General features: G+C 36.7%; 1 protein-coding gene across 1 annotated transcript; it reads right to left on the bottom strand.

Moving 5' to 3' along the window:
• Positions 1-303: 303 nt before the first annotated feature.
• On the bottom strand, positions 304-24,751 carry LOC140164200 (uncharacterized). Its single transcript, XM_072187443.1, has 11 exons — positions 24,741-24,751; positions 16,386-16,556; positions 15,124-15,436; positions 14,649-14,791; positions 14,115-14,167; positions 13,122-13,268; positions 11,586-11,677; positions 10,232-10,403; positions 7,240-7,322; positions 5,495-5,525; positions 304-1,552 (listed from the first exon to the last, which is right to left on the bottom strand). The coding sequence occupies exons 1-11, from the start codon at positions 24,749-24,751 to the stop codon at positions 684-686; spliced, it is 2,085 nt and encodes a 694-aa protein (XP_072043544.1). The 3' UTR covers positions 304-683.
• Between the last annotated feature and the right edge of the window lie 458 nt (positions 24,752-25,209).

The following is a 25,209-nucleotide window of genomic DNA, read 5'->3' as shown; positions in this document are numbered from 1 at the left end:
AATAGTAGACTTTTTTACTTTCTTCAATAGCTTCGATAACACACAATATAACACAAATAAGACATAATAATATACATACACAATGTGACATCAATAAGAGATAATAATATACATACACAATATGGCATAAATAAGAGATAATAATATACATACACACATAATATGACATAAATAACAGATAATAATATATGAGTGTCTGATTGGCAAGCAAATTAAAACAGAGCGAACACCCCCGCCCAGCAAATATTTCCATGGCAAGGATAACCCCGATATTTCACATAATCAATGAAATGCACATATATGATATGAAATGTAAATAGGCCTATATCGTTTTTTGATACAAAAAAATTGTAAATGACCAAAATAATTCATGAAATACATAAAATTGTCATTATTTCAAGGTGATAACAAGGAAGTTTTTTGTGCCGTTTAGAATTTACCTCCCCCCCCCCGGCTCATACTAGTATTTATTGCACAACCCCTTAAGCATGTATTTCACATAACACTCACATTGAGATAATTTACACAATTTTCCTGAAATCAGGATGTGTGCAAAATAAGGCAGGTCTGCAATGATGATGAGTATACATAAGACATTATGCAAATCATCACAGTGATCATGTATACATGCTGATTGTTGGACATAAATGAGAATTAAGCACCTTATGAGGCAATCAGGCCATTTATTGTTGCTCATACACCAACACAGATTTACGATTCGCTACATAAATTTTTCCATTTGACATGGCAATACCACATGGTGCATACATCCCTTTAATTATGCACCTTTGGAATTGTCCATTCATAGTGTATTGGTGTATGTGACCAGTATTAGCGAAGGCGCCACCAGTCTTCTCATTTGCCTCTATCACTGCAATATAAACTGACCCTTTGCCATATACGGCACCCCTGGGTTGACCTGCTTCGTTATCAACAATAAATGACTTGATACGACATAACTCAACACCGCTATCACTGTATCTTATCACTTGCCTTGTCTGCCAATCAGACACCCATATATTATTATCTGGGTCTGATGATATATACCATGGTTTGATATCGACAGACAGCTTCTTTATAGGTTGCTGTCTGTCCATATCATGTACTGTAATTACCTGTCTGTCCAAATCACCTACGTATACCACACCAGATGGAAATATTGCTACACCACATGTATCATACTTAGTACTATTATTGCACTCTGCTGTAACAGTGGAGAGACTTTTTAAATAATCTCCACTGACAGAAAAGAGTTTTACTAGGTTTGATTGGTCGGAGATAACAATATCTCCACCTGGTGTGACTGCGACACGTTTGGGGTATAGGAGTTTGCCTTCTGGATTGGTTGGATGGGATTGGAATGTAAACTTATATGTGCCGTTACTGTTAAACATGTATGCTTGACTTGTTTGCATTGCCAAATTAACGTTTGTTACAACGATATCACCATTCTTACACACAGCAATACCCAATGCCCGTCTGAATTCTCCGTCCTTGTCCCCTTCTTGTCCAAACGTCTGCATCAGTTTCCATTCTTTTGAATGTTGAGATCCTATTGGTGATACATAGAAATAAAACACAGTCATGTTATAGTCATTAGTGTATGTTATATGGGTCATAGCAATGATGGACATTAGTTGAATATTGATTATTTTAATTTACTTATTTTATTTGTTTACTTACTTTTTGTTCTTATTTATTTATTTTGTTTATTTTATGATTTTTTTTTTTTTAATTTTTTATATATTTTATTTATTTCATTTATTTTGTGATGCTACAGATATACATAAACCCTACATGTGACTAATAATTAGAATTGAATTTAATATTAATTATTTCTTTATTATTTTTCTATTGTATTATGACGCATACACAAATCATGATGTCATTCATTTTTGTTTGCTGTTGTTGTTTGTTGTTTGTTTTTGTTTTGTTTTTTGTTTTTGGCTCTTTTTTTTTCTTCTTTTTTTTGTTACTGATCTTGGTTGCGTCTTTCTGTGTAGGAGTAACAAACTCCCGCTATTTATTATTATGAACAAAAAGTCTCCTTATATATTATTTTTAGATACAGCTGGTTAACCGTTTTTAACATTAGTTAATACAATATGAGCTAATCATGAATTAATAACCGAGATATTTTAACTTCAATGACGCAACCTCGCTGTTAGTTGTTGAAGTATCCAAATGTAAACATTAGCAAACTTGAGGGGGCTAGACCACTTTTTAAACTTTTTAAGTAGAGAGCAGGCCTGCTAGAGCGTAGGCCAACGCGCTGTTCTTGGATGCATCATTTTACTCCCGTTATCTTTGTTATAACCAGTAACATGCCAGGGGGACAAGGTAATGGATTTGTATGTGATAATGAAACAAGATCTATTTGAACATAAATATAATAATGTAGTTATATAGTAAACATCAATAATATTCACTGTTTAGTACAACGTTTTAGAAAGAAAGAAAGAAAGAAAGAAAGAAAGAAAGAAAGAAAGAAAGAAAGAAAGAAAGAAAGAAAGAAAGAAAGAAAGAAAGAAAGAAAGAAAGAAAGAAAGAAAGAAAGAAAGAAAGAAAGAAAGAAAGAAAGAAAGAAAGAAAGAAAGAAAGAAAGAAAGAAAAACTTTGTAGCGCATGGCAACTATTAACAGAACATAAAATCAAAATATAAAATCAGCAACATCAGAATTGTGGACACAAACACAATCCAGACATACTCTTTGAATATTGCTATGTTCATTTCGAATCATAGCCTATTTTAGGCCTAAACCTACACTAAATGCATGCATGCTGAGAGGAGGTATGCGCTATGTATTACGCCTTTGTTGAAGCGAAATGATAATATAACATATAATGCATTATAGGCTTTTGTGCCCGTCATTTCATTAAAACTACAGCGAGTGCAATAAAAATAACATACAAAATAAAATACGTCAGAAGAATTAAGATTCTGCTTCTAAGGTATCTCAATGGCAGCGGAATAAATGAGTTCGCTAAATCACACAAATGTATTTTACCCTATAAACATTGTCCCTGACATTTGCGCTTATTCACAAAACGAGCGTCAGTCAAAGGCCTACATCTGCATGATATTAATTGTTTGAATAAACTTAAACCCTCATATGGTTAGGTCGATAAAAAATAGAATTATCAGAGTGATTAAACAGGAAAAACCTGATTGATCCAATGGCATTTATCTCTATCATTGCTTAAATGTTGCGAGTAGATTGGCTTGTGAGCTCAGAGAAATGGAAATCTTATGTAGTCCGTCAATTGCACCCCTTCAGCCCAGAAATCCGCGTATCCTGAACAGAGCATAATGACGATGAAGCAAAATTTGTTTCAGTAGGCCTACTCGGTTGGCCAGCTGCCGGACTACCCTGATGTATTTGGAATATTTCTCTACAGAGAATTATCAACAGTTCTTCATGCAGGCCTACACGCTATTCAACTCGTATACACTAGTGGACTAAGTGAAATGGTACCCTGATGTAGTCCGGTCATATACTCTGTTGAACGTGCTGCCGAAGAGAGTACTACATGATGGACTATACCCTGATTTGGTTGGACCATAAATTTTCACATGACTACAGAGAATTACCAGGAGTTTTTCATACTTTGCAATAACATCAACTAGACCTACATGCTATCCAGCTCGTATACATTAGGCAGGCCTTCTCAACTAGTTTATTTGAAGTGCCAACTGGGAAATTTTAGTGATCATGAAGTGCCATCATGTTAAGGGTGGATTTTGCGAAGGAGCACGTGCGCGCCTGAACGCATAGCGGGGGGGTCCAGTGGCATGCCTTATGGCCCCCTGAGGTGTCCAGTGTAAAAGCCCCAGCCGGGGGTCCAGGGGGCGCCGCCCCCGGAAGCTTTGAGATTTTAGGGCTTTCGAAAGGCTCAGATGTGGTATTTTTACCCCTCTTTTGTTAAAAATGCGCAACTTCGTGCGCCACTTCGACTAACTCCAAGCGCCACATGTGGCGCGCGCGCCGCCAGTTGAGAAGGCCTGCTAGTGAGCTTATTGAAATGGAACCCTAATGTAGTCCGTCCTAGCCTGTCCAAGCACCCGCCCAACCGAACACCCACAAGGCACAATACAGGGAAGCAAATGTCGCTTCGATTTGGTACTCGTTCGACGCGTGACCGAGGGTAGGCATACTTCTTGAGTTTTATGACGGATTATGAATTGATATGAGTGGACCACGTGACCACAGATAACTATCAGAGTTTTTCGTTCTTAGCAATAACATCAAAATACACCTTATCATGCTTATTCAGCTTGTATTAACCCTAACAGATCCTCTGCTTTATGGCGAAGGACAAGGAAAGAAGGAAGACCGATTGAAAGAAGAATAGGAAAACCACCGACCCCTCGGTTGTGTAGAACAAGACCGGGGATAGCAACTCATGAGTGTGAACGCTGCCCGGTCAACGTTTTAGTGTGAATAATCATATGTTGGTTCTTTGCGAAATCGGATCACTCGGTGTGCTTGGTCTTGCATAGCGAATTGCACGCAAGTACGCAACTATACGTACAAATGCACTTTGCGTATTGTGTAACTTGCGCTTGTTTTTTGACGTTAATGACGCGCCCAATAAGAAATTTTAAAATAAATAATTTTGCCGATAACGTAAAACATTGTTGGGTTCTACATTATTGTTAAGACTCATTGTATAGGCCTAAACATGTTTATAATCATTATGAGTTGGGATGGCAGCAGCGTAGCTAGAGATGGGGGAAGGGGGTTGAAGAGAGCTGAGGAAAGGGGAAAGGAAAGGAAGGGAAATCTGAAGAAGAGAATAGAAAGAGAGAAAGAGAAAAACCTTACCAAAAGGGAAAGAAAGCCAAAAAAGAGAAAATAAACGAGGACGAATACAAAGAAAGGGAACTGAATAAAAACAAAACGGAGCCCTAAAAAGGGACGGGGAACAAAATAAATGGAAGAAGACAAAACAACATTTAGCATGCAGGTGAGCAATTCAAGTGCAAGTATTGGAAGGGGAAATGATTGAAAGAAAAGGGAAGAAATTGTAGAATGTGAAACTATGAAATGAAAAGACCAGGCAAGGAATTGAAAGATGAATGTATAGAAAGGGAAAAGAAAGAGAGGACCCGGGGAACTCGATAAGACTAAATGGAGAAAATGGAGGGAAAATGAGAGAAGACACAAGACACTGAAAGAAAGGAACATAACTATTAAAAACCATAAGGGAAATGAAGCTGGAAGAGGAATAAATGAAGTAAAAAGTTCAAGGGAAATAATGCGAGTGAATGTAATGGAAAGCGTAAGAAGTGCTTAAAACACAGGAACTTTCAGGGGCTCTACCCCCTAAACCCTACTAAGTACCAAGGGCTCTAAGAAGGACCGTCTGACTCGAGAATCGATCCGTTCCAGTTTCTTCTCCTCTTGTAACATGAGTGTGATAATCGATCTTGACGTGCTGGGGCAATTACCAAATACGGCGTATAATTATCATTTAGAATGTTCACACTTACCGATGCCACTATCCTTTGACGCCATGGCTTCCTGTAATTATTCAAATAAACATGTATGATTGGCGGAAAAATGTACGATACTAGTTGTATATTATGTTTTATAGTAAATGCAGGTCTAAAACATGTTTACTTTCTCTCATTTACATCTTAAATATCTTAAATATCCAAATGAACCTATAGGACCAGTTACAAAGAAATACGAGTATACAGGATTGTTTAGTAAACATTGAAAAGGTAAGGTTAAAGATGTGCACTATTTTAAGAAACAGTTGCTGAGTTCCAGGAGTAAACAGCGCCATGTAATTTTAAAGAAGCATTTTCTTTACATCGAGTCGATAATGTTTTACAGAGCTATTTACAGTGTTTTCCAATGATCGCATTATATCGCATTGGCACATCGTGCGTCGAGTGCCGCTCTTTAATTCTGTAATATCTAGCAATGCTTTGAGAAATTCGAATATCACATTATTATTATAAATAAATATTCGTGATATGATCAAAAGCGATTAACCAGATAATGGATAAACAAAACAAGCAAACGTCCCTATCCACCGGGTGCACCACTCAGTCCGACAAGCCGCTAGTACGACACGCCGCTAGTCCGACAAAACAAATTCCCTATACTTAGAGGTGCGTCAGTCCGAAAATGAAAAGCACGGCGCTAGTCCGAAAAAAGCACGCGCTAGTCCGAAAATGAAAACCACTGCAACAGTGCGACACGCCGCTAGTCCGAATCTGAAAACACAGTTTTTATATAGTCCGACACGCCGCTAGTCCGAATCCGAAATACACTGCGCTAGTCCGAATTTGGTAAACACTTCTTCAGTCCGACACTGCGCTAGTCCAAAAACTGACGGAGTGTTTTCCAGATTCGGACTAGCGCAGTGGTTTTTAATTTCGGACTAGCCCAGTGGTTTTCATTTTCGATTTTCGAACTAGCCTCGTGTCTGACTGGCAGAGTATATTTAAGATTCGGACTAGCGGCGTGTCGGACTGGTGCAGTGCATTTCAGATTCGGACTAGCGGCGTGTCGGACTAGCGGAGTGTTGGACTAGCGGCGTGTCGGACTATCGCCCTGTACCCCTATCCACAAGGGCGCAGCAAGCGGGTGGACAGGGTGGACGAAGTCCATTGCCCCTATGGTTCAAGGGCCCCGAGACCACGGTGAAGAGTCATCTGTTTAAGATTTTCGTGCAATACTTGTGGTCAAAGCTTTTCATAGACATCAGATGGAGTTAAAATTGCACACTATTGATTTGTTTTCCATTTCACCAGGCTGCAATTTTTCAAACAACAACTGAAATCTAAACTCTAACTATATTAAATCTAATCTTTTCTTATATAATTGGCCCATTCCAGCCGTAAATGGCGTTTCGGCTTGGCTAACTCCAATCAGGGCGGACTTAGCGAAGCGGAAAAAGTTAAAGCGAGGACGATTGTGTAGCCTGCCACCGCTAATTCTGGCCTGATTGGATTTAGCGAAGCCAAATTGCCATCAAAGACCAATAAAGCTCTTTGGAACTTGAAATAATTGACGGCTTCAGTAAAGTAATGGATATCTGCAAAGCTGATTTACGGATAGGCCCCTATACACATAATGATGACAATCGAGGATTTTAACATGTTTATAAATCCAACAATTTTATTACCATTTAGATTTTAGAATCACTGCCTTGCCATTTTGGAGATTTAATACAACATGCTATAAATGCAGGTTGTATAAAAGAATATAATGAGATACTCACCTCAGTGCGACCCATGAGAGCGGCGTCTGATTTGGGTAGCCTTGGTTTGGTTGGGCTAATAGTAGTATTGGTCTTTAGAAAATCTGATCAAGAAAAGGATACCCACATATTAAGGGGGAATAATACCCTGATTTTCATCAGTACCCCTCTTCTTTTTTTCTTACAAATTTATCAAGTACACATATATGTTCATCACCTCATGTCCTGAACTTATCAAATATATCGTTATGAACACGGCAGAGTGCCGAATACGCAAAATTGCTGTTCTGAGTAAACGGCGTCTGAAAATCTTGTTACCATTCCATTGGTCCTTCTAAAAATTTAGAACATTCGTGAGCACTCATTTGAAATATATATTATAGAAGTGAATGTACACGAATTATTAGCAATACTTGCATGTTCTGAAATAATCGATATATCCCTCAAAACGCGTTTTAATAGCTATTCGGCTTTATGCTGTATCCAAAATGTCTCTACCACTGCGCAGAGAGAGGTCGAATACGCATTCAACTACGTGTAAACCATAGCACGCATTCTTGATTTGGGGGGTTTTGTGTAGAAATTACTGGTTGTCCTAAGGCTATGTAGACTTAACTTGCTATTAAGTTATAAATAGTCATCCCTGTAATATTTAGCAAAAATTCGAAGATTTTAAAGCAAAATTAACAATACTGGCCTATATTTTGTGTATTATTTTCCGGGATTTTCCAATTTCACGGGCGCGCACTCACATTATTAAACCACAGCAATATCATATGGGGAATGTTTGTACTTATTTTGGTATAACTGGACAGAAGATACCTACAGCTATACGTTGGTATCAAATATATTAGTATAGGACATGCAATATAGAAAATTCGGGGTTTCCCGCTATACAATACTATAGATCAACATGATTTGTACAGCTAAGTATACGATTCGTCTCTCTGTCGAATTCTTTTATCGCACTTCAGCGCGATTCGTCCAAATCGAAATTTCAATAACTACGTCGGTGAGTAAGATTTACCATTAATTTTTGTTGGAAATAAAAGATAACCTGAAACATAATCATAAGCATACAAAAACTCAATTTGCTCAAAATTCTCGATTCGTCACTCTGCCGAATTCATAACGATATCTACATACAAAGTGTTTTTAAATCATTTTAGTAAGTCATTTTAGCCCTATATATTTTTTGTTTACTGTATCCTAGTAACTCAGATCTGTGCTTCATAACAAACCATAATTTATTCTTTTCAACACGTTCAAGTAGGGTATATGAATAGAATACATATAGAAAATCAAAGTGGTGCATGCAAAATATAACACTGAATAAATTAAATAAACACTTATACAATGGATGCACAGTCATTAGTCAATTTAATACTATAATGTGTTGTTAGGAGAAGAAAAGGCTATTAGGTCATCGTATGTCAGGTTATAGGTCAATTGGTTCAGGTCAAATTTAAGCATCAATTTTGAATACACACGTGAGAGTCTGTGATATCATAATGAGGCATAATTTTGATATTCTGTCTTTAACTGGATATATATCGAGAAGTGCAAGGTGGATATACTAATATACCTTGGGATGTAAATGGTGAGTACAATGTAGAATGCCTAGTTGAGATGGATTTCACAAATAAATATAAAATAGTTACCAAAATCACAAAACTTAAGCTTACGGAAAACTACCCAATATGGCGGTCTAGGTGACAAGAAATAAAATTTTTTCAACATTGCTGTAGTATGGTGGTGGTAACCTGTTACCTATGGCTTAATTAAGTTTCAGTGAAATAATATCGCAAGTTAAAAATACAAAATATAGCTCAACATTGAAAATAGAAGCATTTTAACCAGTTCCTTTTTGATAGTTGTGGAGCACCAAGTTCATGAAGTCATAAAAGAAATCAGGAACCACTTATTCCCATTTTACATATCAACTTTATTTCCCTAATGTGTTAGCAACACATATCCAAAATTTTAACGAAATCCGTTGATAGTAAGCTTTCCAAAATGAAGTGAATTTAAATCATCAGTGATGTACCTCCTTTTGGCTTCTATTTTTAAAAGCATTTAATCTACATTGATACCGATGCCACCAATAAAACGAGAAGATCTGCCCCTTCATTTTGCATACCACTTTGTCCAATTTTTTTTTGTAATTTCTTCACAAAATACAAAAAAATGCAAAAAAAAATCAATGGGTGTAGTACCCCTTAATTAGTACGGTCAAAATATTTTGCTTTCATGATTTCGTAATACGTAGCGCATAGCTCCTCTCAGGATACATTTATGTGATTACCACATAGTTGAACTAAATTTAGTAACAGACCGGAATTCATTTGATACATTTTTGTGAAGATATGACATCAAACCTAGACTTTGTTGTGTGACTTGTTTCATGCTTTCCTTTTGGAGTGACATTTCAGACCATAACTCTGCAACTGATATGTTCAAAAGATTTGCAAAATCCATGTATTCAAAGATGCATATCAATAACTATATTTTTTTATTATTATTTGATGTATTTTATCCTTGTAGCTTTGTCCTTGTTTATGCGGTTATTTTTTTCATAATATATGCTTGTTTAATTTTTTATGCGAAAAAGCAAGCCGCGGATACGCGCGGATGCTCGATTTCATAGAATAAAAGATGGTACCTTAGTATTTTACTTAAATGTAATTATTAGTCTCAAAAACAACATTCCCAAGAATAGGGGGAGAATTACATGAATATAGTGCATTAGTACAATTGTCCAAATTATTTTTAAATTCACTTTTGTTGATTAAGATTTTGTTCCTCGTTTTAATAGCTCGACAAGTGAACCGTTTTGTTTTGTTTGTTTGTTAATAATGATCTTTGTGTGTAGCGGGACGGAGACAACCAATTTTCATGTAGCAGGGTTGATGTAAAAACAACTACCTAAGACAGTGGAATTCTCAATGGTGTTATGATATAACGGGGTCGGCACTGAGCATTGTTTGTATTTGATATATAATACGTCACTTACCACTATCCCTTGACGGTTTCTTAGTCTCCGAATGACTGGATAGATTCAAAGCAGCAACTTTCGCTCTGACAGACACTTCACCAGATGTCCTCCAGAAGTCGCTTCCCACGCTTTCACCCTTGCCACTATCCTGTATCTTCTGCACTTTCTTGGCTTCTGGTGCTTCTGTTACCTGCTAGTATATCATATTAGAGAGCATGATTATAATTTCTAAAAGAAAATCTGCTGTTACAATGAAGATATGGAAGATGAGAGCGTGTAAAAAAAAGGATTGATTTTCTCCTGATGAACAGACATAATGAAAAAGGGAAAGAAAGTGTTTCCTTTGAAAATCTTCATTGGTCAGTCTTGTTTCCCGCCAGACTGATTGTGACCCCGGAAAGTAAACCTGAACCAACAAGTCATACAAAGAAATTGTCTCTTTAGATACGATTTCTGAGAATTAAACCAGTGGCTTTGGTCAGTGGTTAGTGTAATAGGACCTGTCAAATCTGCATCCTAATTGGTTATTAATTCTCATATAAATTGTGTTTCCAACTGCAAGCGCAAACTGTACAATAGGACTAGAACTAGGACTAGACCCGCCACGAAGGCACCAATCGGCCTCTCATGAGCCGCATCGCGTACTCGCGTGTCTTGTGTGCATTTATATCTCCAGATTCCACTGAAGCAAAGTGGTTGATTGACAGCCAATTACACCAAAAATCCATTTGGGGCTCGATTCGGACCAATCAGTGCAAATCTCGCCTAATAACTCGCCTGCGTGCCCGGACCCAAGACGCTGACCCAAGATGATGCAATTATGCTGAGAAACCAATTTACTATTGCTATTTGCAATAACGGAATGTGTGTCTGCCGATAAAAAGCGATGTTCAGTCACCCTTCCATCGGCTTCATCGGCCCAACTCCTGTATTTTATCGCAACCGGATTATAGCACTTGCAGACAAAAATATTAGAAATATCGTTCGCGTTTTAACAAAAATAGCGGTATTGTCAAAGGCCAAATAAATCGCAGAATCGCTCAAAAAGGGTGTTTTTCCCCTGAAAATGAGAGGCAAAAGGGGGTGTTTTTAAAGTTCACCGACAAGCATGAATAGCCGTGGATGCACGGAGTGTGGGAACCGGGCCATGAATCAACTAAAACCCAAGTACTCAGCCGCCTTCTGCTCCTATTCGGACCTATTCGGATGATTCGCACTACATTTATAGAAACATAATGTCCTATGCTCATTATGTGAGTTTTTTGTTGCTTATTTTTGTTTTAGGGTAAGAATTAATATGATTAATGTTAATTTCCAAACACGCTGTAAGTAGATGTTATTGTTTTCTTTGTATATTAATGAAATAACTCACCGTCTCAACTATTTCCATTAAGACCCTATCAGCTCTCCGTATTGTAGACTTGAATTGGCTCTGGTAAAGATGGGTAACGGACTCCTGAATTTCTATTAAAGGTTTGAATAGCGAAATACTTCATTGATCAGGTTTATGCTTGAGACATTCGTTTTATACATGGTTAAATTAAAATACTGAATACAGGTGAATTTATGGGGCCTGGATTATTATAGGAAAGTCACGTACTCTTTTTGCGGAGGACTATAGCTACACATCACAGCAACATATACCTTGATGTGTCATCGGAATTACCAAATACAGACAAATAACAGACAGCGATAAACCGTTCGCATTCGCACCGCGCCTTTTGTGTTAAATCAACTACAGAGGGCGTCGTTGTAATTCACACCTTGATTTCAATCGTGTCATCGGAATTACCAAATACAGACGAATAGCATGCAACGATAAACCGCTCGCATTCGCAACGCGCCTTTTGTGTTAAATTAACTACAGAGGGCGTCGATGCAATTCATACTTTGATTTCAATCGTGTCATCGGAATTACCAAATACAGACGAATAGCATGCAACGATAAACCGTTCGCATTCGCAACGCGCCTTTTGTGTTAAATTAACTAAAGAGCGCGACATTGTAATTCACACCTTGATTTCAATCGTGTCATCGCAATTACCACATACAGACGAATAGTAGACAACGATAAACCGTTCGCATCCACGTGACCGTGCCTTTTGTGTTAAATTAACTACAGAGGGCGTCTATGTAATTCACACCTTGATTTCAATCGTGTCATCGGAATTACCAAATACAGATGAATAGCAGACAACGATAAGCCGTCCGCGTCCGCACCGCGCCTTTTGTCTTAAATTAAGTACAGAGGGCGTCGTTGTAATTCACACCTTGATTTCAATCGTGTCATCGGAATTACCAAATACAGACGAATAGCAGACAACGATAAGCCGTCCGCATCTGCACCGTGCCTTTTGTGTTAAATTAACTACAGAGGGCGTTGACATTCACGCATTGATTTCAATCGTGTCATCGGAATTACCAAATACAGACGAATAGCAGACAACGATAAACTGTCCACATCCGCACCGCGCCTTTTGTGTTAAATCAACTACAGAGGGCGTCGTTGTAGTTCACACCTTGATTTCAATCGTGTCATCGGAATTACCAAATACAGACGAATAGCAAACAACGATAAACTGTCCACATCCGCACCGCGCCTTTTGTGTTAAATCAATGACAGAGGGCGTCGTTGTAATTCACACCTTGATTTCAATCGTGTCATCGGAATTACCAAATACAGACGAATAGCAGACAACGATAAACTGTCCACATCTGCACCGTGTCTTTTATGTTAAATTAACTACAGAGGGCGTCGATATCAATATTTACACAATGCAGAGCGATTTTTGCCTTGGTCACTACCGCGCTGGACGAATCGCTTAAGGCACTCTACCATTCATAGATTATTATAGAGACGATGCAGTAGGTAGTAGCCATAGGGGTATATGTTTTGTATTAGTCGCACCTTGAAACTGTGGTCTGTCTGAAGGCTTTGCATCCCAGCATCTCTCAATCAAGGCTACAATCTCTTTTGGAACATCACTAGGAATTTGGTTCATGTCTGGGCGCTTTCCAGTTAACAACCAGACAGCAACTAAAGTTGGCTCGGCATCTAAGACAACAAAAAACAGAGGATTGATCATCATATGGTCATTTGTTAAAGTTTGATCCTTTTCCTTTACCAATTTGATACATAAGAGGAACTCGACAGGTTCTTTTAGAAGCTTATAGTCCGAAAAATAAACTCAATATAACATTCCACTATTTGCAGTATTTGCAAGGTATATTTAAAGCAAGTGTGTAGAAACAACCTTTGCTTCCGATCGGATTGTGTGGGGGTGTGTGCGTGGAGGGAAATTAATCATCCGATAGTGGCAGATCGTCTCGTAGTGAGGGTCAAAAACGCATGATTTCTATCTAGTTGATACATTTATGGGTTATTTTAGTGCACCAAAAAACGCTGAATTCCTATTTAAGGATGTTTTTGCTCAAAAGGGCAAATCCTGTTATAAAGGGTATGTTTTGAAAATCTCTGGTCGCGCATGTTATAATACTTGATCCCCCATACCAGGGAGGAGGATCGCCTCGCCGTATGTGTGAATCCTCCGACGGTGGAGCGTATGGGAATTCCCTGAGCGTTCGGAGGATCGTAGTGTGTTGGAATCCTCTGATTGTGTGAGAATCCTCAAACTGTGGAAGAACGTCACGCAGTGTATGGGGAGCTTCAAATCGTTCGGATGATCGCTTTACCCAGTGGGAATTCTCAAACGGCGAAGGACCACCACAAGCTACCTCACACTGTTCGGGCATCCATACACTGAGTGGCAATCCCCGACATGAGAGAATTATTATTCGCCGCGTGGAGATCCTTTGACATCTGACATTATTTATAAATTAATTATTATTAATAAATAAGTAAATAAATAAAAAATAAAAAAGGACAAGGCTATTTACTTACGTCCCAACCAAGCATCTTTACCGCTCACGAATTCAAATAGAGTGATTGCATATCTGGAATGAAACAGTGCAGACAAGTAAAAATCATAAGTCTTGACTACTGCATAAATCAAGCTTGTGAGCATACGGGGCCGGCAGGCTATTGACGTAAACTGAAACGAAACTGGACATCATATTCAGGGGGGGGGGGCACATTGTAACACGACATACAAACCGTGAAGCCTGATTTAAGGATTAGTTGCATTCAATCAGCAAGGATGACGGTATTTTACAGCATAATTTAAAAACGTAACAGTTTTTCTGAAAACAAACCCTTCTTCATCTTATGTGCCAATTTGTGTTGTGTTTTGTGTTTAGCCAATGAGAGGCTTGCTCCGTTATGATGGCAACCATATTTTGAAAAGCCCGTTTTCAAATCTAAACATGTGCTCTAATAATCATGATAATGGTATATATAGCGGCTCGCGTTTGAAAAGCGTATTTAAATCGATCCAAACATATTCACCCTCCCCCTTAAAGGAATAGAAGTTCTTACGTCCATATGTCCCAGAATTTGTCCGGTTTGGTCTTCTCACTGCTGTATCCTTCTGGTGGGATGTGTGAAAACGTTCCGGCAACACGGACGCTTTGCATGTACTGAACTGTTTTAGTACTCAGTGCCAATCCCAGATCTCCAACCTAATGAAATATACATACATAAAGATATGTGCTTTTTTTCTTCTTCTTTTTGGGAAAGGACATCAACTTTTTTTCCATGAAAAAAAAACCAGTTTATTCAATGATTCAAATGCATTTTCTTGCCATGTATTATGCGAGTTAATTTTTTTTTAATTATTTTTTTATTTAATGGGCAACATAAAAGCAGTTTTTGGAATTATCCAATTGTCAACATTTCCTTTTGCTCTCGATTTGCTTCTATATTCAACCATTAGATTCGTATACATTGCTTCGTTCTGTCTCTTTCTTAGTCAGACAACGGGTAAGTAAAATATGCGTGGACATATACATACCTTAACACAAAATCCATTACCAACCATCACATTTTCAAGTTTCAAATCTCGATGAATCACCGGAGGAGTTTGCGTGTGGAGGAAATTCATCGCCAACGCAATCTCTTGGATCATCTTAATCTTCCTAGCCCAGCAGTTACCTCCCATCATAAACTTCTGGTTGAATTTTCTTAAGTCTCCATACTCAAGGACTTCCATGACGATACTAAGAGGTTTGCCAGGATCTTCGATGACTCCCATAACGCGTACTAGATAAGGACACGTGATACCACGCCACATCTTCTTGGCTTCTTTCAGGATCTCATCATCCAAGCTGTATGAAATAAATTCAATCCATATTTTAGAGGTTGCTGATTAAAATAAAGGAAGAAAAGCAGAAGAAAGAAAGAAAGAAAGAAAGAAAGAAAGAAAGAAAGAAAGAAAGAAAAAAAGAAAGAAAGAAAGAAAGAAAGAAAAAGAAAAAAAGAAAGAAAGAAAGAAAGAAAGAAAGAAAGAAAGAAAGAAAGAAAGAAAGAAAAAAGAAAAAAAGAAAAAAAAAAGAAAGAAAGAAAGAAAGAAGGAAAGGAAGAAAGAAAGAAAGAAAGAAAGAAAGAAAGAAAGAAAGAAAGAAAGAAAGGAAAGAAAGAAAGAAAGAATGAAAGAAAGAAAGAAAGAAAGAAAGAAAAAAGAAAGAAAGAAGAAAGAAAAAAGAAAGAAAGAAAGAAAGAAAGAAAGAAAGAAAGAAAGAAAGAAAGAAAGAAAGAAAGAAAGAAAGAAAGAAAGAAAGAAAATATCCGGCCAAAATCTCTTTGTTTTGTTTGTTTTTTTGTTTTTTTTGTGTGTTTTTTTACAACTTATAGACCAATTAGCTAATAATTGGTACCGAATAATAGGAATAAACATCCATACACAGGCTATACCTCCCCTACCCAGGCGGCGGATGACATGATCGAGCCGGCAACTTGTGAAACCGCCCGGCCGTATGGCATTTTCCAATATACTCGGTTAGTTTTGTGGGGTTCATTATCAAACCCCAACGGTTTTAGCTTGTATTTATATTATTTATCAACATAGGCCTATTTTTTTGTGATATTTCAAGCGTTTTAAAATTTCAAAATAATCCCATTCAATTACACGGTTGACGATGGAAATTTACTGAATTTAGAGAATGCACGTCGTACACCACCTGTCCCCTACCCAAATATACAGCAGTAAGATAAGGGTTCAACATAATATGGTAGTAAACGTAATTTTTGTCAGGACATATATCTAATAAATCTTACGTGATTCCATTGAATTGTTTGATAGCAACCTCTCCCCAGCTTTTATGAGTCGCAAGTGATACGCCACCAAATCCTCCACCAGCAAGAAACTTCCCAACTGTAATATCATCTGGTCTGATAAATGCAAAACCCTCTGCCGATGTTGCCATGATTGATGTATTAAGAGTGTATCTGAAATCAAATTTCAAGACAAAAACATAGAAACAATTATTATAACTAATGCGGCTATTTTTTGGTTACAAACACGATATTGTTAAAATATCGAGGATGGTTATTTTATTCATACTTGATATGCCCAACGGTAGCACGCATGAGTAATAGTTTAAGGCTAATGGGACGGCAGGAGCCATATTTTTCCAGTTTTAACCATTTAACTGAAAATAAAATGAAGCTCTTATTATTGGTTTTTTTGTGTTATTAAATTATTAATGAAACCGTTGATTAAGGGGTGGGGTATGAACGTTTCGACAGTATTTATTGTGGGACATTAGAGCACATCAGACATATCGAATTGCATTCTGAATACGAAGAATGTCCTTCTGATATCAAATAATTTTGATTTTTTGAAATTTGCAATGTAATACACATTTTATGGCAAATGATTAAAAATAGATATTTTTGATATTTAACAGTACTCGAAGTAAACTTTATAAATCTGATGATTTATACTGAAAGTGTATGTAGGTGGAATGAAAAGCCAACGATCAATTTAAAATTTTGACCTTTCGTATTGAAGATATGGATTTTTTCCGTAAAACACCAAAATAAATGAGGTCTTTTAGGGAAAAAATCCATATCTTTAATATGAAACGTTAAAATTTTCAATTGATCGTCGGATTTTCCTCCCAGCTACATACACTTTAAGAATATATCATTAGATTTATAAAATTTTACTTCGAGGACTGTTATATATCAAAAATGTGAGAAATATCAAATTTTAATAATTTGTCATAAAATTTGTATTATATCGTGAATTTCAAAAAATGAAAAATATTTGATATCAGAAGGACATTCTTCGTATTCAGAATGCAATTTGATATGTCTGATGTGCTCTCATGTCCCACAAAAAATACTGTCGAAACGCTCAAAACGCTCATTCCCGATCCCTTAATGATAGTGATAAGTTTATATTCATTATGAGCATTAGTGATATTGATGTCATCAATATTGCTATAGTTAATTTCATCCTGCTTTTATAAAACGTTCTTTAAACATACTGATATTTAATTTTTCATATCCATAATATGTCAAATGTTCTATACCTGTTACATTTACAGTATATATCTTATATTTTCATGAACATTTAATATCTCTATATCCGTCTTTTGAATTCTGATTTTGATTCTATTGCTATATCTGATAGGAAATTAGTCTAGGAAGCCAATAATTGCATACAATATTTTTATAGGTCTTGTGGCTTTTAAGCCAAGCCCAGTAATATATGAAAACTAACATTTTTGGCGTTCTGCCTCTCCAGAGAAAAAAGTCATGCACAAAGGGCGATAATGACACTCCTAATATCAAGCCGTGGGATCTCCTTTATAGAAACCAAGCAATTCCTCTTGTGTGTCAGCTTTATTTGTCATGCTCCACTCCAACTAGCCTCAACATAATTTTAATCAATAATCACTAAATGAAAGATATCCATTACTATATTAATAGAGCTACGTCAACACAGCCGAGGTGAATGCCACTTACCAGACAAGACAAATATGATAAATGCTGATTATTGATAGTTATCAACTTGACTTACGTGCAATATTCATAATTTATTTCGCATCATATCGTTTTATTATCAGATTATGATCACTAAAATCAGATAACCCTTACAACCTATACATCGCGTCGGCAATTGAGTAAAGTCGATTTTCTGTCAATAACTATAACGGCGCTTCTCAAAATGCAAAATGCAAATACGCAATTATATTTGCGACCATGTGCTGTTCGCTTGTGAAAGTGGTCATGGAAATTAAAAAAAACGAACTAACTAGCCCACCGCTCGGTTAGTTGAGGACTATTAACACACTAAAGCTTTGGTTCTCTTTTTGTGATGGCTATCAGTCATAAACATCATACATGTGTAAGAAAGGGTGTTTGTTTTCAAATTTTTCCTAAAGAGTGCAAACTTTTGAAGCAAAATTTGTGAAATTTTACAAAACATGGTATAATCTGTTTTTCGTCAAATTTGGTTTAATGTCGGGTGTTTTTTAGCATACCAGCCGCACATCCCATGCCAAACATAAGTTGAGTGTCCATATAGTTTACAACGTTAAATCTACAATACTGTACAAGCAGGGTGCATTACACATTATATTAAACATGAGCCAATCCATGTCAACTCCAGGGATGTGCACCGCAGCACCTCTTCATTTTTTTCTTTTTCTGTGTGGTGGTAGATATTGTTGAGGAAGTAAAATGCTGACAATTTCATCGACGCGACACGAGAGAGCAAAATGTGGGGGTCTGGGTCAAATTTTGACAAGCCATATCTCCAAAACCGCTTAGAGTTGAGCATTCATTTTTTCCATGTGTTCATTATGCCCATAGAGGTATGCTAGAAAATTTTCAGCAAAATCAGAGGGAATGACCACTCATTTTTTTTTATGTGGCATGGAATGACTTGTATGTATGGAGTAAAACCTAACTGATGTTTTTAAAGCAAAGCCGTCAAGACCCCAAGCCAATATCTCTCATAAATGTTGTCCAAGGACATATTTTCAACATACCTGATGTTGATGGTGGGGTAAAATGTCTGACGGGGTCAAAATGTACATAAAATGTACAATTGGGGTTTTGTATGGGTAATATCTCGACTAAAAATATACTAATAGGATCAATATTGCATAAAAGTAATGTGCCACCAAAGGGCTTTGACTGGCAAAAAAATGGACGGTAAAATTATGTTTACTTTTGGAGTTCTGACCCCCGAAGTTGGTCCTGGAGGGACGAAGTTGCATTTTGAGGGCCCTATATCTTCTAAAGTAAGAGAGAGTTACACGTCTTCTGATGCTAGATTTGAATTCTACACAAAAAGGTACCCCAAGGTACATATTTTTCAAAGTTGTAGGGGTCCCTTTTATATATTTATGGACTTCCAAACATCGTCTTTTGTGTTACGGAACATTTTTAACGCTGACCCCCCCAATTTCGAATTCCTGCCACGGGAAAACGAAATAGAGTATGAAGCTCAAATTTTCAGCATTTTACTTTCTCAACAATGTCTACCACCACACAGAAAAAGAAAAAAAATTGAAGAGGTGCTAAGGTGCACATCCCTGGAGTTGACATGGATTGGCTCACATTAATAATTACGAAGAATAAAATATGCGCTGGCGCTTTGCGCTATTTGTGAGTTCTTATATAGGTAAATCTACGATCATGTACAAGCAGAATGCAGTCCATACAATTATGACACATTATAAATTACAAATTTACAAAAATTTTAAATTTGCGCTATTTGTGAGCTTCTGACAGAAGTTCTGTAGCCGATTTCTTGGAAACGTTTTGTCGAACTCAGGCTGATAATAATTATGGTAATGATTTATAGTCATAGAGCTGTAGACCTATATAGTAGTTTTTAAACTACTATATAGTTAACACTGCATATATACAGCTCTATATCTATAGCGTACTCCCTTAATAAGTAATTCTCACTGTCTTTAAAGCGAATATAACCCACTAAAACCCACTAAATTTTCAAATGATTGTCGGCTTTTCCTCCCAGCTACATATACTTAAAGTAAATTAAATCATTAGATTTACATAATAATTTGCCATAAAAATTGTATTATAATTGCCAATTTCATCAAAAAATCAAAATTATGTAATATCAGAAGAACAGTATTCGTATTCAAAATGCAATTCGATATGTCTGATGTCTTAGGCCCCACAACAATACTGTGACCGACCACTTAAACAAATCCGGGAATGAAAATCCCCACTTGACGTGGGTAAAAACTCTGACAATACTTAAATAAAGTAATAAAAAATATACTATAAAACAAATCTGAATTATGGAGACATTTTACTGATTGACTTAGGTTTGATATGTAATTTTAAAAGTTGCAAAGATGTTTGTGAAATTGTAAGTGCATTATTCATTTAGATTTAAGACACTGATACTCTCTCTAAACATTTACATCTGTTTTCGCTCTGATCTTGTGTTTTAGATGTTTTTAGCTCTGAAAACTGGTTTTGTCTAGTTTTGATAACGTCAACAAACTTCCTTGTGACCGGTTAGTAATGAGTTGGTCATAAACAGTATCCAGTCTGTAAGCCCCCTCATCCTTGTTCATGGTATGATTGCATATACCTAACATAGTCACCTGAAGTCTGTGGCTCTCTGCGTTTGCCATTAATCGGTTAATTATCCATACTGATATTATAATTTCTCGGCCGTTCTGATTTCTTTTTGAATAAATAGTGCGGTATACGGTATTATGTTGTAGCACATTATAACATCCACGTAATTCATTTAGATTTTATTAATTTTAATTAAATGCGCACTAATGACCATAAAATCATGTGGAGACTTTTTTGGATGTGACATGACAAACTTACTTTGATGTGCAGTTACTTTTCACGGTTTTCCTGTATCGTCTAGTTGTATTTGTCGCACCTGTCGTGAGTCCCAGCAATGGGCTATTGTGAAGTGATTATTTTATATACGTATTAGCTGGAATACAGCGTATGGCGAGATCATAAGTTATTTGTGCTACTCAATCCTGTGTCCTATAGCTGAGATCCAGAGTGGCTTAGGTCCTATAGCTGAGGAACACGTTTTATTTATATGGCTAAATTTCATCATAGTTTTGACGTAATTCAAAAAGTGCCATCAACGACAATTTGTGTTATAGGCGAAGCTACATGATACGGGTAAGCGCGCATGCGTCATTGGGTGGATCGCGGTGGATCACTTGTAAAAGTTAAAAATTAACCTAACCAATTGTTGTAACTTCCATGAGTAGGCCTATTATTATGCTGCCGGTTATATATATGTACCCCCTCCCTTCCCCCTTCGGTTAGATAAGCTTATAATCCGAAGACTTGAAGTGCAAAAATAAATATCAACCCGTGCCCCCTACCATGGGAGCTTGATTGTATTCTACGACCTCCTGGTAAGGTAGTTCCCCCGGGGTAGTCCCAAGGTATATAGTAGATTATTTTGCTAACATTGGCGCAAGTGAGTACTTTGATCTATTTGTTTGGACGCGTATTACAGCATTTGTAATGCAACAGAAATCACTTTTGTATATACCTCCTTTAGTGAATCAAGGGATAAGGCCTAAGACGAGTTACGCTTTTGGAAATAAGCCTACACTTGCTAAAAGTGAAGGAGAATATGTATTTTGATAGTCGTACCCCAGCAAACACAAAACGTTTTCGACATCATTCGCAAAAGGTTATAAAAGGTTGCCAGAAAACGTTTAAATGTCGGGTTATATAAATATATAAAGGGTATATTAAGATTATAAAACGTTTTTATAACCTTACAAAACATTTTTTGATAATCTACTGCTTAGCAAACAAAAATGTTTTACAGAAAACGTTTAAATGTCGGGTTATATAAAGGGTATAAAAACGTTTTAATAACATTCCAAAAACATTCTTGAAAACTTGATACAAAACATTCTAAACAGAATGTTATTTTGGGGTTGCAAAAATATTTTGCGAAAAATGTTTGCCCAAAATATTTGCAATAACGTTTTAAAAACGTTTTCATGACCTTTATATAACCCGACATTTAAATGTTATTAAAAGGTTTTGAAAAAACATTTTAAGAACATTTCTGTGTTTGCTGGGTTCAAATATTTTAACATAATGTTATTTAAGGTTGGTCTGAACCCTGGAATTATGGAAACTTTCGGGCCTCATAACTTCTAAATTGTTTGTCTAAAGTATATAAAAGTATACATATTTAGAATGGCAAAGACTGGATAAGTTCATCTGTGAGGTCAAATTTGGGCCAAAATGGCACTTTTGGCCCAAAATCCCCAAAATAACGGTTTTGGCCCACTTCTTTTTGTGCACCGTAACAAAAAAATTCTTGGGCCAAAATTTAATTTTCATTAATTTTTAAAAACTAGATCAAAATATCTAGGACCCGTTTTTTCATTTTTTTGAATTTTGACCAATTTCACCAAAAATATTTGAAATTTGTGCCATAATCGGGCTTTTTATGATTAAATGAAAAATCAACATTTTTTGACCATTTTTGGCGCAAATTTCTCAAAGTTAGTCGAAATTCAAAAAAATGAAAAAATAGGTCCTAGATATTTTGATCTAGTTTTTAAAAATTAATAAAAAAAAATTTTTGGCCCAAGAAGTTTTTTGTTATGGTGCACAAAAAAGAAAATTTTGGGGGTTTTGGGCCAAAAGTGCCATTTTGGCCCAAATTTGACCTCACAGATGAACTTATCAAGTCTTTGCCATTCTAAATATGTATACTTTTATATACTTTAGACCAACAATTTAGAAGTTATGAGGCCCGAAAGTTTCCATAATTCCAGGGTTCAGACCAACCTTAAGTATTTACAAAATATTTGGCAACAATGTTTGCAAAAATGGTTTAAAATAACATTTTTTGAAAACATTTTAAAAATGTTGTTGTAGTGTGTTTTCATGCAAAATGTTTTAAAACGTTATTATGACCTTTATATAACCCGACATTTTAATGTTATTAAAACGTTTTTACCAAAACCAAAAGCCAAAGTATAACTTATTTAAAACGTTTTTAAAACGTTTTTGTGTTTGCTGGGAGTATCCTACCCCACACACACGATTTCATCAAGATTAACAGACTTAATTCCTCAGACAACTTAGTCAGGCTCAGATCTGTACTCCACTATATTGATTATAACTTGTATGGAGTCAGCTGAACATGTTATGTTAGTAAACGCCAACTAGAATATAAATGTGCCCAAATGGTTCCGATGTTTTAGACTCATTTAGAGACAGTAGCGTTAAAAATGAAAGAGAAAATCTGGAGGAGGGCAAAGGAAAATAAAAGGGGCAAGGAGCCCCTTTTCCACCAAAAATCACCCCAATCATGTGCCAAAATAGTGTAAAATACAAAAAAGGTATTGCGCGCTGCGCCCGCACATTGTCACAATAAAACCTTTTTTATCCCAATCATGGGCAAAAATACTGTAAAATACATGATTTTATGCGCGCACATCGTCCCAATAAAGGTTTATTTTGCCCCCTTACCAAAAATGCTGGCTACGCCCCTGTTTAGAGATATGGTCGACACAAGTTAAATTTCAACGACCTTTCCACCAATCGGGTCAAAATACATGTCAAATTCTTTCTCTCGATGGAAGGATTCCAAATTTATGTACCATACCCGGTTTTCCTGAAATTTGATAAAATAGCAAATGCCCATTGAACACTGTATAAAAATACCAAAGAACGTTTATTAGCATTTATTTACACAGTAGTATATGTGCTATTTTATCATATTTCGATAGAACCACACATGGCACAATACACTGAAAACATAAATTGGGCAGTATGACTAACTTTACGTTAGTCCAGATGGTGCCCATTTTGACTAACTTAATGTTAGTCAAGCAGGCATGACTAACATGTATGACTAGTTTTGCCTAGTCATGCAAGCAGGACTAACTTGCTTGACTAACGTCAACAGTTAGTCATTCATGCATGATTAGTAAACGACTAACTTTACGTTAGTCAGAATGGTGCCAATTTTGACTAACGTAACATTAGGCATGCAACACTAAGCTAGTCGTGCAGGCTTGACTAACATAATATAACCTAACGTGAGTCAAGCAGTTCTAAGCTAGTCAGGCAGCTGCTGGACTAGCTTGCATGACGAGTGTGCTACAAATCACGTTACTGGTAAAAAATTGAAAAAGAAACAAATGTGGCAGTTTATCTTGCCTGGCGGGATTTATTTATTTTTTTATTTTATTTTACAAATTCGGCTAAAAATACATCAAAAAGCGAAGTAAAATTACGCAATACATGCAAAAGGAAACAAAAGTAAAAATAGACCCAATGGGCTAGCCAGGAAGAGTCAGAAGCATCAAGACACTGTCACCAAAAGGTGTGACTCCTCCAACCCATTGGGGCAATTACATAAAAGATATACTATTGCACTGTTTAAACACATTGTGTGTACATCCACATCACAAGGATGCACCCACCAGCCACCACACATGTCTCCCCCACCCACCAGCCAGGAACAAAAACCAGACCCATGCCACGTGGAGGTCACTCCAAATCATCCCCAAGCCACATTGCCCACATGAAGGAATACAGAAAACATTCCCAAACCCATTATCATAGCTTTGCGTTATGAAATTGATATATATATATATATTATCCTCTTACCTGGTAATCATGATGACGGCAGATTTATGACCACTTACCTTCTTCGGGAATTGAACCCGGAACTGGAGATTATAAACCGTCTATCCTCACCACTAGACCACGGAAGCAGTTCGAAGCAATTCAAAGCGGTTGCGCAACTGCGAAATGAAAGTTACGAAAGCCGTCGGCTCGACTACCCTAGAGCTTGTCAAGCGGCTTGACTAACCTAAGGCTAGTCAAGCAGGCTTGGCTAACCTAAAGCTAGTCAAGCCTGCATGACTAGTTTGTCTGTCAGATATCGTAAACTACCCAGCAAACACAAAACGTTTTCGACATCATTCGAAAAAGGTTGTCAGAAAACGTTTAAATGTCGGGTTATATAAAGGGTATATTAAGAGTTTTTCATAACATTAAAAAACATTTTCTGATAATCTACTGGCCAGCACACACAAAATGTTTTACAAAAAACGGTAAATGTCGGGTTATATAA

The sequence above is a fragment of the Amphiura filiformis genome, chromosome 11 (genome assembly GCF_039555335.1).
Source record: "Amphiura filiformis chromosome 11, Afil_fr2py, whole genome shotgun sequence".
Taxonomy (NCBI): domain Eukaryota; kingdom Metazoa; phylum Echinodermata; class Ophiuroidea; order Amphilepidida; family Amphiuridae; genus Amphiura; species Amphiura filiformis.
This window is presented reverse-complemented; position numbering and strand designations above follow the sequence as displayed.

Excerpts from the sequence above, each read along its gene's own strand:
- LOC140164200 (XM_072187443.1), bottom strand. Across the intron at positions 11,678-13,121 it reads AGACAGACCACAGTTTCAAG|AAATTCAGGAGTCCGTTACC; the intron begins GTGCGACTAATA and ends AACCTTTAATAG. Across the intron at positions 5,526-7,239 it reads CTCTCATGGGTCGCACTGAG|GAAGCCATGGCGTCAAAGGA; the intron begins GTGAGTATCTCA and ends GAATAATTACAG.